The sequence below is a fragment of the Malaclemys terrapin genome, chromosome 16, assembly GCF_027887155.1.
Source record: "Malaclemys terrapin pileata isolate rMalTer1 chromosome 16, rMalTer1.hap1, whole genome shotgun sequence".
Taxonomy (NCBI): Eukaryota; Metazoa; Chordata; order Testudines; family Emydidae; genus Malaclemys; species Malaclemys terrapin.
The window spans coordinates 1,512,114-1,530,773 of NC_071520.1; the positions used below are offsets into that span (position 1 = coordinate 1,512,114).

Genomic DNA, 18,660 nt, shown 5'->3' on the forward strand with positions numbered 1-18,660 from the left:
AAAGCAGGACCTAATCCCAACTAAATTATCCCAGCCAGGGCTTTGTCAAGCCTGACCTTAAAAACCTCTAAGGAAGGAAATTCCAACACCTCCCTAGGTAACCCATTCCAGTGCTTCACCACCCTCCTAGTGAAAAAGTTTTTCCTAATATCCAACCTAAACCTCCACCACTGCAACTTGGGACCATTACTCCTTGTTCTGTCATCTGGTACCACTGAGAACAGTCTAGATCCATCCTCTTTGGAACCCCCTTTCAGGTAGTTGAAAGCAGCTATCAAATCCCCCCTCATTCTTCTCTTCTGCAGACTAAACAATCCCAGTTCCCTCAGCCTCTCCTCATAACTCTTGTGCTTCAGCCCCCTAATCATTTTTGTTGCTCTCCGCTGGACTCTTTCCAATTTTTCCACATCCTTCTTGTAGTGTGGGGCCCAAAACTGGAAACAGTACTCCAGGTGAGGCTTCACCAATGTTGAATAGAGGGGAATGATCACGTCCCTCGATTTGCTGGCAATGCCCCTACTTATACAACCCAAAATGCCGTTAGCCTTCTTGGCAACAAGGGCACACCAGATTTTTATAGTTTATCTTGAGCCATAATCTATTCTAATACTCCATGCATTACATAGGTTTCAGAATTCTACTTTCTATTATTTCTTTTATTTCGGTTTTCTGATATTCAGATACATTTCAGTGCAATTTAGCATTCTTACACCAATTATGCCAAATCTTGGGGCACCTCCATAAAAAGAAATAAAATATAAAGTAGTGAAGCAATTTCCTTCATTATACCCTCAACTTAGTGTGTCTCTACCACTAATCTACTCTAGCTATAATTCAACTCTTAAAGTACAAAAACAACCATCACCAGTAATAAGTGAAACCCAGGGGAAGGGAAAATTGTCACAAAGGATAAAATGAGAAAATTAATAGGATCCAGTGATTTCCAATGGATAGGTTACACTTTCGGAGAAGTAGTTTTGACCAGTAAAAGTTAATCAAGGAGTAAATGCTGTGGTATTCTCTAAATTAATGGTAGACTGCACCCAGGCTTGCTCGGGGAACAGAACTACTAGGGAACTTCAATACCCAGAAAGATCATGGAGCAAATAATTAAGCAATCAATTTGATTAATTAAGCAATCAAATTCCCTCGAAGATAATAAGGTGATAGGTAATAGCTTTTTTTGACAGGGTAACAAGCCTTGTGGATAGGGGGGAAGCGGTAGATGTGGTATATCTTGGCTTCAGTAAGCCTTGTGATACTGTCTCACATGACCTTCTCATAAACAAACTAGAGAAATGCAACCTAGATGAAGCTACTATACGGTGGGTGCATAACTGGTTGGAAAACCATTCCCAGATAGAAATCATCAGTGATTCATAGTCAAGCTGGAAGGGCATATCAAATGGGATCCAACAGGGATCAGTTCTGGGTCCAGTTCTGGTTAATATCTTCATCCATGATTTAGATAATGGCATAGAGAATAGGGAATACACTTATAAAGTCTGCAGATAATACCAAGCTGGGAGGGTTGCAAGTGCTTTGGAGGATAGGATTAAAATTTGAAATGATATGGACAAACTGGTGAAATGGTCTGAAGTAAATAGGATAAAATTCAATAAGGACAAATGCAAAGTACTCCAGTTAAGAAGGAACAATCAGTTGCACATATATAAAATGAGAAATGACTGCCTAGGAAGGAGCATTGTGAAAAGGGATCTGGGGGTCATAGTGGATCACAAGATAAATATGAGTTAACAGTGTAACACCGTTGTAAAAAAAGCAAACATCATTACCTGTTAGGTTCACTCCCTCTGGGGCACCTGGCATTGGCCACTGTCAGTAGACAGGATACTGGACTGGATGGACCTTTGCTCTGACCCAGTATGGCCGTTCTTATGTTCTTATCATTCTGGGATGTATTAGCAGGAGTGATATAAGCAAGACACAAGAAGTAATAATTCTGCTCTACTCCACACTAATTAGACCTCAACTGAAATACCGTGTCCAGTTCTGGATGCCACATTTCAGAAAAGATGTGGACAAATTGGAGAAAGTCCACAAAAGAGCAACAAAAATGATTAAAGATCTAGAAAACATGATCTATGAAGGAAGATAGAAAAAAATGGGTTTGTTTAGTCTGGAGAAGAGAAGACTGAGAGAGGACATGATAACAGTTTTCAAGTACATAAAAGGTTGTTACAAGGAGGAGGGAGAAAAATTGTTCTTCTTAACCTCTGCAGCTAGGACAAGAAGCAGTAGCCTTAAATTGCAGCAAGGGTGGTTTATGTTGGACTTTAGCGCACTGGAATAAATAGCCTAAGGAGGTTGTAGAATCTCCATCATTTGAAATTTTTAAAAGCAGGATAGACTAACACCTGTCAGGGATGGTCTAGATAATATTTAGTCCTGCCTTGAGTGTAGGGGTCTGGACTAGAAGACCTCTCCAAGTCCCTTCCAGTCCTATGATTTTATAATTCTATAAATACTACCACTTTTGTGTCTTCATTTCTATTACTTTCTATTATTTTCAGTTTCCAAGTATTGGTCAGAAAAGATCACGACCCTGGATAAAGAATATTTAGCAGAATAAGAAGTTACCTTGTGCAGTAACGATGGTTCTTCGAGATGTGTCCCCCTATGGGTGCTACACTGTAGGTGTGCTTGCATCCCTATGCTGCTGATCAGAGAACTTCGGTAGCAGTGTCTGTTAGGCCTCCACATGCACAGCCTCCTCTCATGCCCCACCATGAGGCTAGTCAGGACATGCATGCTAACCCCCTCAGTTCCTTCTCTACTGCGGGGTAATACACAAAAACTCTGAAGATGAGGGGAGGTTATGGAGCACCCATAGGGACACACATCTCGAAGGACAATCATAACTACACAAGCTGAGTAACTTTTTCTTTGAGTAGTGTCCCTATGGATGCTCCACTGTAGGTGACTCCTGAGCTGTAACCCCACTGGAGGGCTAGGACTTTGGATTTGGGTCAGTTACAGATGACAACACTGTGGAGCTGAAGATGGTATCAGAGGCGAAGTCTGCAGTGATCATACACTGTTCTCCGAAGGTGTGGACTGATGACCATGTCACCACTCTACCGATCTCTCGGATAGGGACATTTTTGAACAAAGCAACGGATGAGGACATCGACCTTGTGGAGTGTGTACAAAGAGTATCTCGAGGGATTATACTGTCAACTTGATAACATTATCTGATGCAGTTCGAGACACCTGGACAGTTATAGCTGTCAGGTGGACTCTGACAGTCCCGGACGATTTGAAAAAGGCAAATATAGTGCCCATATTTAAAAAAGGGAAGAAGGAGAACCCGGGGAACTACAGACCGGTCAGCCTCACTTCAGTCCCCGGCAAAATCATGGCGCAGGTCCTCAAGGAATCCATTTTGAAGCACTTGGAGGAGAGGAAGGTGATCAGGAACAGTCAACATGGATTCACCAAGGGCAAGTCATGCCTGACCAATCTGATTGCCTTCTATGATGAGACAACTAGCTCTGTGGATATGGGGAAAGTGGTGGATGTGATATATCTTGACTTTAGCAAAGCTTTTGATACGATCTCCCACAGTGTTCTTGCCAGCAAGCTAAAAAAGTATGGATTGGATAAATGGGCTATAAGGTGGATAGAAAGCTGGCTAGATTGTTGGGCTCAATGGATAGTGATCAACGGCTTGATGTCTAGTTGGCAGCCGGTATCAAGTAGAGTGTCCCAGGGGTCAGTCCTGGGGCTGGTTTTGTTCAACATCTTTATTAATGATCTGGATGATGGGATTAATTGCACCCTCAGCAAGTTCGCAGATGACGCTAAGCTGGAGGGAGAGGTAGCTACGCTGGAGGGTAGGGATAAGGTCCAGAGTGACCTAGACAAATTGGAGGATTGGACCAAAAGAAATCTGATAAGGTTCAACAAGGACAAGTGCAGAATCCTGCACTTAGGAAGGACAAATCCTATGCACTGCTACAGTCTGGGGACCGACTGGCTAAGAGGCAGTTCTGCAGAAAAGGACCTAGGGATTACAGTGGTTGAGAAGCTGGATATGAGTCAGCAATGTGCCCTTGTTGCCAAGAAGGCTAACAGCATTGCCAGCAGATCGAGGGAAGTGATTATTCCCCTCTATTCGGCCTGGTCTACACTATGAGTTTAATTTGAATTTAGCGGCGTTAAATCGAATTAACCCTGCACCCGTCCACACAACTAAGCCATTTATTTCGAAATAAAGGGCTCTTAAAATTGATTTCTGTACTCCTCCCCGACGAGCGGAGTAGCGCCAAAATCGATATTGTCATTTCGAATTAGGGTTAGTGTGGCCGCAATTCGATGGTATTGGCCTCTGGGAGCTATCCCACAGTGCAACATTGTGACCACTCTGGACAGCAATTTGAACTCGGATGCACTGGCCAGGTAGACAAGAAAAGCCCCGCGAACATTTAAATTTCATTTCCTGTTTGTCCAGCACAGGAGAGCATAGGTGACCACAGAGAGCTCATCAGCACAGATAACCATGCAGGCCGATAATCAAAAAAGAGCACCAGCATGGACCGTACGGGAGGTACTGGATTTGATCGCTATATGGGGAGAGGATTCAGTGCTAGCAGAACTTCGTTCGAAAAGACGAAATGCCAAAGCTTTTGAAAAAATCTCCAAGGGCATGATGGACTCAGAGTAGTGCCGCGTGAAAATCAAGGAGCTCAGACAAGCCTATCAGAAAACAAAGGAGGCAAATGGTTGCTCTAGGTCAGAGCCGCTTCTACGCTGAGCTGCATGCAATTCTAGGGGGGGCCGCCACCACTACCCCAACTCTGACCGTGGATTCCGAGGCGGGGGTAATCTCAGCCACACCTCAGGATTCTGCGGACGGGAAAGAGGAGGAAGAGGAGTAGGAGGAGGACGAGCTTGCGGAGAGCACACAACACTCCGTTCTCCCCAACAGCCAGGATCTTTTTCTCAGCCTGACTGAAGTACCCTCCCAAGCCAGTACCCAAGACCATGACCCCATGGAAGGGACCTCAGCCGAGTTTACCTTTTAAAGTATAAAACATGGTTTAAAAGCAAGCGTTTTTTAATGATTAATTTGCCCTGAGGACTTGGGATGCATTTGCGGCCAGTACAGCTACTGGAAAAGTCTGTTAACGTGTCTGGGGATGGAGCGGAAATCCTCCAGGGACATCTCCATGAAGCTCTCCTGGAGGTACTCCAAAAGCCTTTGCAGAAGGTTTCTGGGCAGTGCAGCCTTATTCCGTCCTCCGTGGTAGGACACTTGACCACGCCATGCTAGTACCAAGTAATCTGGTATCATTGCATGGCAAAGCCTGTCAGCGTATGGTTCTGGGGTTTGCTGGCATTCAAGCAACATCCATTCTTTATCTCGCTGTGTAATCCTCAGGAGAGTGATATCGCTCATGGTAATCTGGTTGAAATATGGGCATTTAATTAAGGGGACAGAGGTGGCCGTTCCTACTGGGCTGTTTGCCTGTGGCTGAAAAGAAATCCTTCCCTGCAGTTAGCCAAGCGCCGGGGTGGGGGTGGGGGTGGGAAGAGAGAATTGGCGCTGAGCTTTTCACCTTTGGCTAGCAGGGATCTTCCCTGATACCAGCCATGTGGTGGGGGGAGGGGTACAGCGATCATCCCAGATAATTCATGGCGGGAGGGGAGGGTGGGGGGTTAGTTTGGTTTCTGCAGGGATCTTCCCTGATACCAGCCACGCAGTGGGGGGAGGGATAAAGCAATCATCCCAGAGAATTGGATTGGGGGGTGGGGGGGTTAGTTTGTTTTCTGCTGCTGAAGGTTAATAGGAAAACCGCAGCAGTCAACGGGCTTTGCTTGGTATGTGGGAAAGGAGGGCGCAGAAGCCGAAAGACAATGGCTTACCATGGCCGCATGCAAGCTGAATTCTGTTGCCCGGACCTGCGTCTGTGATCTCTAATGCCAAAGCCACAGGCACTCAATATTAAGATGGAAAATGCGACCTTGTACTGAAATCACATGTGCTATGTAATGTGAATAGTGTTGTTCACCATGAAAGAGTATAAGCATTGTTCTGTAAAATGTATCATTTTAAAAACTTCTCTCCTTTTTTTCATCCCTCCAGCAGCTGCAAATTTTTCAAGCCTCCCTCCTCCGTCCCGAAGGCTATCTCAGATAAGGCGGCGGAGAAAGAGGACATGAGACTAGATGTTCTCGGAAATAATGGAATGCATCCGCAATGAAAGAGCTCATTTGAATGAGTGGAAGGACACGGTATCTAAATACAGGAAAGATGCCAGTGAACGTGAGGTCATGAGAGACGCTCGAGATGAGAGGTGGCAGGCTGCAATGCTGGGGCTGCTGCGTGATCAAACGGACATGCTCCGGCGTCTGGTGGAGCTTCAGGAACGGCAGCAGGATAACAGATGCCGCTGCAGCCCCTGTATAACCTCCCTCCCCCCTCACCATGTTCCATAGCCTCCTCACCCAGACGTGTAAGGGGGGGGGGGGGAAGAGGCTCCGTGCACCCTCCCACTCCACCCCAGTGGACAGCCCAACCAAAAGGCTGTCATTATATTGAATTTTTTCAGTGGCCTTTTACTTCCCTCCTATCCTCCTCCCAAACCTCACCCAGGTTACCTTGGCGGTTCTCTCCCTATGTTTATAATCAATTAATAAAGAATACATGATTTTTACACTATAGTGACTTTATTTCCTTTAAAAGCAAGCTGTGATTTAAGGGGGGAGGGTGGTTTGCTTATAGGGAATGAGTCAATCAAGGGGGCAGGTTTTCAACAAACAGAGCTTTCACACCATAGCCTGGCCAGTCATGAAACTGGTTTTCAAAGCTTTACTGATGTGCAACGCTTCCTGGTGTGATCTTCTAATCGGCCTGGTGTCTGGCTGCGCATAATCAGCAACCAGGCGATTTGCCTCAGCCTCCCACCCTGCCATAAAGGTCTCCCCCTTACTCTCACAGAGATTGTGGAACACACAGCAAGCAGCAATAACAATGGGGATATTGGTTTGGCTGAGGTCTGACCAAGTCAGTAACGAGCGCCAGCAACCTTTTAAACAGCCAAATGCACATTCTACCACCATTCTGCACTTGCTCAGCCTGTAGTTGAACAGCTCCTGACTCCTGTCCAGGCTGCCTGTGTATGGCTTCATGAGCCATGGCATTAAGGGGGAGGATGGGTCCCCAAGGATAACTATAGGCATTTCAACATCCCCAATGGTTATGTTCTGGTCCGGGAAGTAAGTCCCTTGCTGCAGCCGTTTAAACAGATTAGTGTTCCTGAAGATGCGAGCGTCATGAACCCTTCCCGGCCAGCCCACGTTGATGTTGGTGAAACGTCCCTTGTGATTCACAAGTGCTTGCAGCACCATTGAAAAATACCCCTTGCGGTTTATGTAATGGGTACCCTGGTGCTCCGGTGCGAAGACAGGGATATGGGTTCCATCTATTGCCCCACCACAGTTAGGGAATCCCATTGCAGCAAAGCCATCCACTATGAACTGCACATTTCCCAGAGTCACTACCTTTTGTAACAGCAGCTCAGTGATTGCTTTAGATACTTGCATCACAGCAGCCTCCACAGTAGATTTGCCCACTCCAAATTGATTCCCGACTGACTGGTAGCTGTCTGGCGTTGCAAGCTTCCACAGGGCTATCGCCACTCGCTTCTCAACTGTAAGGGCTGCTCTCATCTTGGTATTCTGGCGCTTCAGGGCAGGGGAAAGCAAGTCACAAAGTTCCATGAAAGTGCCCTTACGCATGCGAAAGTTTCGCAGCCACTGGTAATCGTCCCACACCTGCAACACTATGCGGTCCCACCAGTCTGTGCTTGTTTCCCGGGCCCAGAATCGGTGTTCCACGGCTATAACCTGCCCCATTAACAGCATGATCTCCAAAGCACCGGGGCCCGCGGTTTGATGGACATGGAATTCTATGTCCTCATCACTGTCGCTGCCGCGCTGCTGTAGCCTACTCCTCGCCGCCTGGTTTTCCAGGTTCCGGTTCAGCATAAACTGCACGATAACATGCAAGGTATTTACAACGTTCATGACTGCTGTCTTGAGCTGAGCGGGCTCCATGCTTGCCGTGGTATGGCGTCTGCACTGTTCACCCAGGAAAAAGGCGCGAAACGGTTGTCTGCCATTGCTTCCCTGGAGAGGGGGGAGGATGTAGCCAGAACCACCCGCGACAATGTTTTTGGCCCCATTAGGCATTGGGATCTCAACCCAGAATTTCAATGGGTGGAGGAGACTGCGGGAAGTATGGGATAGCTATGGGATAGCTACCCACAGTGCAACGCTCCGGAAATCAATGCTAGCCCCAGTACATGGACGCACACCGCTGAATTAATGTGCTTAGTGTGGCCGCATACATTCGACTTTATACAATCTGTTTCCAAAATTCGAATTATATAAATTCGGATTAATCCCGGAGTGTAGACATACCCTTCGGCACTGGTGAGGCCTCACCTGGAGTACTGCATCCAGTTTTGGTCCCCCCACTACAGAAGGGATGTGGACAAATTGGAGAGGCCAGCGGAGGGCAACGAGAATGATTAGGGGGCTGGGACACATGATTTACGAGGAGAGGCTGAGGGAACTGGGCTTATTTAGTCTGCAGAAGAGAAGAGTGAGGGTGGATTTGATAGCAGCCTTCAACTACCTGAAGGGGGGTTCCAAAGAGGATGGAGCTCGGCTGTTCTCAGTGCTGGTAAATGATAGAAGCAGCAGCAATGGTCTCTAGTTGCAGTGAGGGAGGTCTAGGTTGGATATTAGGAAACACTATTTCACTAGGAGGGTGGTGAAGCACTGGAATGGGTTACCTAGGGAGGTGGCAGAATCCCCTTCCTTAGAGGTTTTTAATGTCAGGATTGACAAAGCCCTAGCTGGGATGATTTAGTTGGTGTTGGTCCTGCTTTGAGCAGGTAATTGGAGTAGACGACCTCTTGAGATCTCTTCCAACCTAATATTCTATGATTCTTTAGGGTCAGTGCATATGTGAAAGAGTCACAGATGTCACAGAGATTTGTGGGAAGTATACCAAATCCAAAACCTGGACCATTTTTGCAGGTAAGTACGTTGTATCAAGAACTTTCTAGTGTGTAATAATATCTCTTGTACCTCCTTCAAACAGGAGCTTTTTCGGTTGGAACCAAGAAGCAGCCATGCCTTGAGGATAAGAATACCCAGGTTGGAATGTAGGGTATGTCCGTTGTTCTGCGAGAGGAGGTATGGAGTGACTGGGAGAGGGACTGGCGGGCACGTAGCGAGCTGTGACAGGTAAGAGTACCAGGTCTGTCTCCGCCAAGTGGGAGCAATCAATATGACGTGTTCTCCGTCTCTGTTTATTTTCAGCAGGACTTTCAACAGTAGGGTAAAGAGAGGAAAGTCATAGAGAAGATCCCCATCCCAGGGCAGGAGGAGAGTATCGCCCAGGGAGTGTTGTCCTATCCCTGCTGTGGAGTTGTAGTGTGGACATTTCTTGCTCAGGTAAGTGGCAAACAGATCTGTGGTTGGCATCCCCCATCGCCTGAATAGATGGTGAAGTGTTACTGGGTCTAGCTCCCACTTGTGGTTGTGTGGGAAACTGCAACTGAGACTGTCTGCTATCGAGTTTTGTGTGCCTGGGAGGTAAGGTCGTGGACAATACACCAGTTCCATAGTCTCACTGCCTCCGTGCAGAGGGAGGGCAACCTGGCTCCTCTGTGTCAATTTATGTCGTATATACAGGCTACATTGTCTGTTAGGACTCGTGTGCAATCCTTTGATCAGCAGGAGGAAGTGGGCACAGACATTCCTGACCCTCCTCTTAGCTCGAGGAGGTTGATGTAAAGAGACATCTCTGTGGGTGACCACTTGCCTTGTGTCATGAGGTCGTTTAGATGTGCACTCACCCTCTGAGCAATGCATTGGGGGTGGAAAGCAACAATGCAGGGTTTTGCGAGAAGGGAATCCCTTTGCTGGGTCTTTCCACCAGCCCAAATAGTTTTTGACCCTGGTGGGTAGTTACTGGGGTTTGTCTAGTCCAGTGGCCCACAAACTTTTCAGGGTCAAGCCCTCCCCTTACTCCTGTCTGCACCCTCCCTCCCCCCCGAGCTGGGCTGGGGCAGAGGGGTGGACGGGGTAAAAGGGCCAAGGCAGGGGCCACTACTGCAAGGATTTCCTGAACGGCTTGGTCTGGTCCAGGTAAAAGGCCAGTGCCCTACGTATGTCTAGCGTGTGTAGGCGACGTTCCTCGTTGGAGGAATGGGGCTTAGGACAGAGTACTGGCAGGAAAATGTCCTGATCCATATGGAAGGCGGAGACAACCTTGGGGAGAAACGCAGGGTGTGGGCGAAGCTGGACCTTATCCCTATGGAAGACCGTATACGGGGGTTCCGAGGTCAAGGCTCTAAGCTCCGAGACCCGACGGGCTGAGGTGATAGCCACCAAGAATGCTACTTTCTAGGACAGATGGGACCAGGAACACGTGGTCAAGGGCTCAAAGGGAGGGCCTGTGAGAAGGGATAGCACTAGATTCAGATTCCATTGCGGTACCGGGGCCCTGGCATACGGAAACGTACGGTCTAGTCCCCTTAAAAAGCGGGAAGTCATCTCATGGGGAAAAAAATCGAGTGACCCTGCACCAGAGGGTGAAAGGCTGAAATGGCCACTAAATGTACACTGACGGAGGCCGGAGCTAGACCCTGGGTCCTAAGGGACAGGAGGTAATCTAGAATAAGCTGGAGGGGTGCGTAAGACGGGGAGGCGCCCCGCTCTCCCGCCCACCTAGAAAACCTAAACCATTTGGTTAAGTAGGTCCATCATGTAGACGGCTTTCTGCTCTCCAGCAGAATTCTTCTGACATCTTCCGAACACCTTCCCTCCTCCTCGTTCAACCATGGAGCAACCACGCAGTCAGGTGAAGCGGGGCCAGGTTGGGATGGAGAAGGCATCCCCTCTCCTGGGAGAGGAGATCCAGGCGGAGCTGCAGCCTCCGCGGGTGGGCCACTAACAGTTGCAGAAGGGTCCCATACCAATGCTGGCGGGCCTAATCCGGGGCTATGAGGATAACCCTCGACCTGTCTGCCTTTACTTTCTGCAGGACCTTGCCTATCAGTGGAAACAGTGGAAAGGCACAGAACAGTTGGCCTAATCACCGGAGGAGGAATGCGTCCGAGATCGCCCCCCTTTCTGCCCCTGGCCTGGAGCAAAACTGAGGGCAGAGACGATTCTGGGCGGTAGCAAAGAACTCTACCTGGGGAGCTCCCCACTCTCAGAAGAGTTGCCGGGCGACCTCCCAGTGGAGTGACCACTCGTACCGGTGGGAGAAAACCCTGCTGAGGCGATCAGCTCACGTATTGCATGTGCCGGGTAGGTGAAAAGCTCTGAGAGAGAGATCATGGGCTATGCAGAATTCCCATAGGTCCAAGGCTTTCTGGCACAAGGCTGAGGAGCGCGTGCCCCCTTGCCTGTTGATGTAATACATCGCGGCCATATTGTCTGTGAGAACTCTGACCATCTTCCCCCGCAGGTGTAGGCTGAAGGCTAAGCACGCCAGGCGCACCGCCCTGAGCTCCCTGACGTTTATGTGCAGGGACAATTCCGAGGTCAACCATCTGCCCTGGGTTTGGAAGCTCCCCGCATGGGCTCCCCACCCCAGGTCCGAGGCATCCGACACCAGATCTAGTGAGGGAGGGGTCTCTCGGAAGGGAATCCTTTGTAACATGTTGGTCGGGAGGGACCACCATTGCAGGTGGGCCACTACATTGGGAGGTAACGTGACAACCTTGTCCAGGCCGTCCCTGGCCTGGGAATATTGGGAGGCCAGCCAGAGTTGGAGTGGCCTCATTCTGAGCCTGGCATGTCACACCACGTAGGTGCATGCTGCCATGTGGACTAAGATTTGAAGGCACCCCCTTGCCGTCGTCACGGGGAAGGCCGTGACTGAGGCTATGAGACTTTTGAGCGTCTCGAACCTGTCCCGGGGGAGAGAGGCCGTGGCCACCACCAAGTCTAACAGCGCTCCTATGAAGTGTATGCGCTGAACCAGAACTAGCGTGGACTTGTCCTCATTTACCACTAGGCCTAGACTCTCGCATGTAGCCAGTAAGAATTTCAGCTGGGCCTGCACCTGGGACCGAGACTTGCCCTTGAGCAGCCAGTCGTCCAGGTAGGGGAAAATTTGCAGCCCGTTACTCCTGAGGTGGGCTGCCACTACCGCCATGCAGTTGGTAAAAACCCTGGGAGCCATGGAGAGGCCAAAAGAAAGGACCGTAAACTGGTAGTGGTCCCACCCCACCGGGAAGTGGAGGAAGCGCCCGTGACCCTCGAAAATATGTATGTGGAAATACGCAACCTGGAGGTCCAGGGCTGCGAACCAATCCCCCGGTCTAGGGATGGAATAATAGTGACCAGGGAAAGCATACGGAACTTGTAATGGACCATAAACTGGTTGAGGTTCTGCAGGTCGAGGATAGGCCTGAGCCCACCTTTTGCCTTCGGGATCAGGAAATACCGGGAGTAAAAACCAAATTCCCGAGGTACCTTCTCCACCGCACCTAGGATGAGGAGGCATGTCACTTCCTGGTCTAGGAGGAGGACGTGCTCCGGGTCCCCGGGGGTGGGCGTTGGGGAGGGGGGACGAAGTGAACTGCAACATGTAGCCCTTGGAAATGGAACTGAGGACCCACTGATCCGACGTTATACGGGACCATTGCACTCGGAAGGCAGATAAACGGTTGCAGAACACAAACTTTATTAACTGGGGGCTTCCCTGACAACAGGCCTGGTGGCCCCCCTCAAAGTGTCAAAAGCGCCTCTTCCCCTGCCTCTTGCCCTTGGCGGGCCCAGGTCGCTGGGCCGGGCAGGACTGACGCTAGGACCTGCGTCTCTGCTCCCTCGGCCTCTTAGGCTGGGGCTCATATCTGCCTCTAGCCGGAGGAACCGAGGTCTGTGGCCTGGGTTTGTCCTTAGCTGGTGCGACAAATAGGCCCAGAGTTTGCAGGGTGGTGTGGGAGTCCTTCATCCCATACACATGGGTCTCGGTCTGATCCGCAAACAGGGCTTTCCCGTCAAAAGGCAAGTACTGCATGAGGGACTGGGACTCCGCGGACAGTCCTGACAGCGAGAGCCACAACGCCCTGCGCATGGCAACAGCCAAGGCCATCGAACACACTGCTGGATCTGCCGTGTCCAAAGCCGCTTGGAGGGCCACTTTCGCCGCCGCAGCGCCTTCATCGACCAAAGCTCTGAACTCCTTCTTATCCTTTTCCTGAAGAAGAGGTTTGAATTTTGGCAGAGACCCCCACAAGTTAAAATCATACCGGCTCAGGAGGGCGTGGTGATTTGCCACCCTGAGCTGGAAGCTTGCCGATGAATAAACCTTCCTGCCGAAGGTATCCAATCTCCTGGCGTCTTTATCCTTGGGGGTGGGGGTGGGTTGGCCATGCCTCTCTTGGTGGTTTACAGACTCCACCACCAGAGAGTTGGGTGCCAGTTGAGAGTACAAATATTCATGCCCCTTTGCTGGCACAAAGTACTTTCTCTCCGCCTTTTTAGAAATAGGTGCCAAGGACGCCGGAGTTTGCCAAAGCGAAGTCGAGATATTGGTCACCCCCTGGTGGAGAGCTAGGGTCACATGGTCCGGTGCCGAGGAGGACAAGACGTTGAACAAGGTGTCCGACGGCTCCTCCATTTCCTCAGCCTGGAGCTGGAGATTCGAGGCGACCCGCCTAAGGAGCTCCTCGTGAGCCTTAAAATCTTTCTGCAAGGCGGGTGGTGGCACCGCAATGGATTCCTCCAGTGTCAGTGACGGGACCGGATCTGCCCCCAGGGCATCGGGCGGTACCGGCGGTTCAACCCCCAAGTCCGAGCTCGGGTGCAGTGCCGCTGTCTCGGTGCCCATTGATTTTTCCCGGTGCCGAGGCGGGGACGTCAAATGTACCTGCGATTCCCCAGCCACCAAACGGGGTCTTGTCGGTGCTGGTAGTTGGGGCCAAGGTGCCCACTGACACCACTGCCCTAGCCAGGGTGCCCCTTGCCAATGACCCACTCGGGGACCTAGCAGAACCGCTTGATCGTGTGGGACGGGCGCGGCCTGGGGATGGGCGGCTGGGTGCCGAAGCCGAAGTCACTGAAGAGTGCACGGTACTGTAAGAGTGACGGGAGCGTCCATGGCCGTGTCGGTGCCAGCCTCGAGATTTAGATCTCGACGAAGAAGACCTGTGCCCGTCAGAGGTACCGCTTCCAGATTCCCCCCGGCGACCATGCTACGACACCTCAGTGCCAGTGACGGCCGAGGGGTGCTTCGCGAACTACGCCTATCGGAGCAAACACTCGAATCTGAGTGGCGGCGAGACCTGCTCCTATAACTCCGGTAGGAAGAGGCGCGTTTACACCTCTTGTCTCGGTGCCTGCAACCCCTCTGCGTAGTGGAGGACACTCGAGACTCCCTCTCAGGCAAATCGGCCAATGGAGTGGAAGTCTGACATGGGCTACGAGATGGCCTCGCAGAACGGGTAGGCACCTCATTCTCGGAACGGGGGCTATGCCGGACCAGGGAGGGTTGATGAGCTCCCAGCGGCGGCTTCCCTCGGGAGCGAGGGCCTGTCTCGGGCAGCGCGCCTGGCACCAGAAGGGCAAGGATGTCACGCGCTGCCTGTGCTGCCTCCGGCATCGACGGTATTCTCACCGCAGGAGAGGCACACGTGGACAGGACCAGACTACTCCGCTCAGCACGAGTAGGAGGTCTGGGTCCCGAGGGGGATCATGGGCTGCCCAACTCGGTTGTGGCCTCACCCCTGTCCTTCTTTCGGCGCCGCTGAGTCTTTCCTTGCTTCTTAGTGGGGGAGCGGTGCCGACTGGTTGATGGGGCGTCGCTCCGCACCAATGACATGCCCGGCACCGAGTTGGGTTGGCGTGCCAGTGCGGGGCCACTGCCGACTCCATTACTAGGGCCCGGAAATGAATATCCCTTTCACGTTTTGTTCTTGGTTTGAATGATCTGCAAATTTTACAATGCTCACTTACGTGAGTCTCGCCCAGACAGCGAAGGCACTGAGAGTGTGGGTCGCTTCTGGGCATAGAACTGTGACAGGAGTCGCACGACTTGAAGCCTGGGGCACGGGGCATGCCCCGAGCCAGGCAACTAACTAGAGAATCAGACTACTAAGAAGAGTTGTACTACTAAGGCTAGAAGTGCTGCAGCAGAGCTGGAGCACCAAGTTCCAACTACCTTCACTGTCAGCAAGAAGGAACTGAGGGTGGGGGGAGTGCGCAGATCCCCTTATAGCGTGATATAGAGGCGCCACTCCAGGGGTCGCAGCGGGGCTCCCCCACTACGGGTACTACTAAGGGAAAAACTTCCAGCACCGGTGCATGTGGTGAGCATGCACACCTACTGTGGAATACGCAGGAGCAATCACTCGAAGAAGTAAAATGGAGAGAGTACCCATTGTGAATGATCTCTAGGATCCATTGTTCCGATGTTACACATTCCCAGGTGCTGCAGAATGCTGCCAACCGGTGGCCAAATAGTGGATAGCCGTGGCTGGCTGCAGCAGTTGTGGGGAGTCTATCGATGCCTTGACTAAGGGTACGTCTTCACTTACCGGAGGGTCCGGCGGCAGGCAATCGATTTTCTGGGATCGATTTATCGCGTCTGGTTAAGACGCGATAAATCGATCCCGGATCGATCCCGGAAGTGCTCACCGTCGACGCCGGTACTCCAGCTCGCCGAGAGGAGTACGCGGCATCCACGGGGGAGCCTTCCTGCCATGTCTGGACCCGCGGTAAGTTCGGACTAAGGTACTTCGAATTCAGCTACGTTATTAACGTAGCTGAATATGCGTACCTTAGTCCGAAGTGGGGGCTTAGTGGGGACCAGGCCTAACATGTCAAAATTGGAGATTGGATGTAGATACCTGGGACAAGACACGTTGCGGGCCAGATGGTTTACACCTTGAAAATGTATTCTTTCTTCCTCTGCGGCTTGTACTAGCATTGAGATGGATATTGGGAGGTGTGTGGTTTGTGCTAGGGCTGTGGACTAAACTTCCTCTTTTGTCATAGTGTATAGATGCCCAGCGAATGAAGAGTGGCTCAAGAATCCTTCAGGGTGTGAAGAAAGGCACCAATATTTTCTGCAAAGAGTTTAGCGTCTTCAAAGGGAAGGTCTTTGACGGTTGATTGTACCTCCTTCAGGAAGCCCAAGAGATGGAGCCATGAAACACGTCGCATCACCACAGCCATGGAGATGGATGTGGCCCTTGTGTTGGTTGCATTGAGGGCAGATTGTAACGTTGTTTTTGCTATTAATTGTCCCTCCTGAATAATGGCCTTAAATTGGTTGCGATGTGACTCAGGCAGCAGCTCAGTAAAATCAGTTTAGAATAATTTACATAATCATATTTCACCATCAGGGCTTGGTAGTTGGTGATTCGCAACTGAAGCATGACTGAGGAGTATACCTTCTTTCCGAAAAGGTCCAAACACTTCCAGTCTCTATCATAGGGAGTGGACCTCATCGGGTACTGACAGCCATGGGAATTAACAGCGTCCACCACAATGGAGTGGGTTGGAGAATGGGAGATGAGGAACTCAGTCTCCCACGCTGGGACATAATATTTTTTGTCCACCCGTTTGCAAATAGGTACCACGAGCGCTGTGGTCTGCTTGATAGTCCTTGGCGGGTCCAGAATGGCCTTGTTAATGGATAGGGAGATCTCTGAGGAAGAGGATGAGTGCACTGACTAGCATCGAGGCGGGTCAGGAAGGGAGACAGTGCATGCATGGGCCTAAGGGACACTGCTACGGAAGTTCTCTGATCTGCAGTGCAGGGACACAAGCACACCTACAGTGGAGAACGCATAGGGACACTACTTGAAGAAGAACCACTGTATTCAGCTTGAAGAAAGAGAGGTCTCTATTTTTCTTTTGTTATTTAGCTATTTCTCTATTTTAATCTATAGGTGAGTGCAGCATTCATGAAAATAAAGTGCTAACAGTGCTGGCTGAAGAAAGAAAATGGGAGAAAGAGTTATGCAGGCTTTCTCCACATAACAGTGCCAATTTAAATGAAACTTGATTGGTAATATCCTGGACCCCAACTGAACAGAAATTGCCATTTACATTTAACTGTGTTAAATTTTGTGAGTTTTTAATGGTACAAATGGGAACCAGAATGAAATTAAACTCAATTCTAATTGGGACATGAGTGAGGATTCAAACCTGGATCTCGAGGGGCAAAAGGATCCTTCACAACTCCCATACACCAGCTCTGCTTGGCTAACTCATACAAAGCCTTGGTGAAAACAAATGTTAAGAGTTTGCACACATGGAATTCTGACATGATAATACCAATGTTGGACTGGCGAAGGGTCACCTTATAAGAGCACAAAGTTAATACAGTACTTCAGTTAGACAATTCATGTGAAGTTGTTTAAAACTGGGTATTCAAGTAAAGGGTAACATTAGCACAGAATTCACACTTTGTCAATACACTTTTTTGCAAGCTCACGAATTCTGCATTCCAGGAATCACAAGATAAAGGAGCAGCAGACAGGCAGCTAAAGGCCAAAGTATTTCTGCATACCTGGCCGGCACAAATCCCCATGCTGTTCTTTTTCGCTGGCATACACCTCCATACACCAAGCATGGTATGCAAATGAAAAAAGGTCCTCTATCTTCGAAGGAGGGCGAATGGCATTGTTCAGTCGCTTAAGCCACTCTTGACATTGCTCAAAGGTAGAGAACTGACACCTGTCCCAGAACCAAACATACATTTATTAATTTTCATGCAGAGATATCAGGTCATAAAATGTGATGAGTGATTAACCTCTGTGCAAACCAGAGATGTGAATAAACTGTTCTTTCTATTTCAGATGCTGTTGTGTAAACTGTAATGGATAGTAAAAATAATTATTCAGATAGTAATGTAATTATCCTAGGGAGTTGTCCTTCCCCCATAACCTTATATCTTTTGTATTTGCCTATGATTTGGCTCTCTGAATTTCCACAGGGACAATAACCGGGGAAAAATTCATCATCATTGTAAAGAAAATGGTCTGTGATTCTTGCTAACATCATACTGAAAGATATATCAAACATGAAGTCAAATTAAACCATATGTATAGATAGAGCCCTACCAAATTCATGGTCCATTCTGGTCAATTTCATAGTCATAGGATTTAAAAATAGCAAATTTCATGATTTCAGCTATTTAAATCTGAAATTTCACAGTGTTGTAATTGTAGGGGTCCTGACCCAAAAAGGAGGGGTGTGTGTGTGTGTGGGGGGGTGCTTCAAGGTTATTGTAGAGGGGGTTGCGGTACTGCTACCCTTGCTTCTGTGCTGCTGTTACTAGTGGCACTGCCTTCAGAGCTGGGCAGTTGAAGAGCAGCGGCTGCTGGCCAGGAGCCAAGTTCTGAAGCCAGAACCGCCGCCAGCAGTGGCGCAGAAGTAAGCATGGCATGGTATGGTATTGCCACCCTTACTTCTGCACTGCTGCCTGCAAAGCTGGGCCTTCAGCCAGCAGCTGCCACTCTCTGGCTGCCCACCTCTGAAGGCAGCAGCACAGAAGTAAGGGTGGCTGGCGGAGCACTGCCTTCAGAGCTGGGTGCCCAGCCAACAGCCGCTGCTCTCTGGCTTCCCAGCCCAGAAGGCAGTGCAGAAGGGTGG

At 49.9% G+C, this 18,660-nt stretch overlaps 1 protein-coding gene across 9 annotated transcripts in view; it reads right to left on the minus strand.

The window, feature by feature from the left end:
• MTMR3 (myotubularin related protein 3) overlaps window positions 1-18,660 on the minus strand; it is a 208,135-nt gene that overhangs the window by 55,754 nt on the left and 133,721 nt on the right. For all 9 annotated transcript variants that reach the window (XM_054006287.1, XM_054006285.1, XM_054006286.1 and 6 more), the window contains one exon: window positions 17,576-17,742. In XM_054006287.1, coding sequence (XP_053862262.1) covers window positions 17,576-17,742 — 167 coding nt within the window. The remainder of the gene's footprint in view (window positions 1-17,575; window positions 17,743-18,660) is intronic.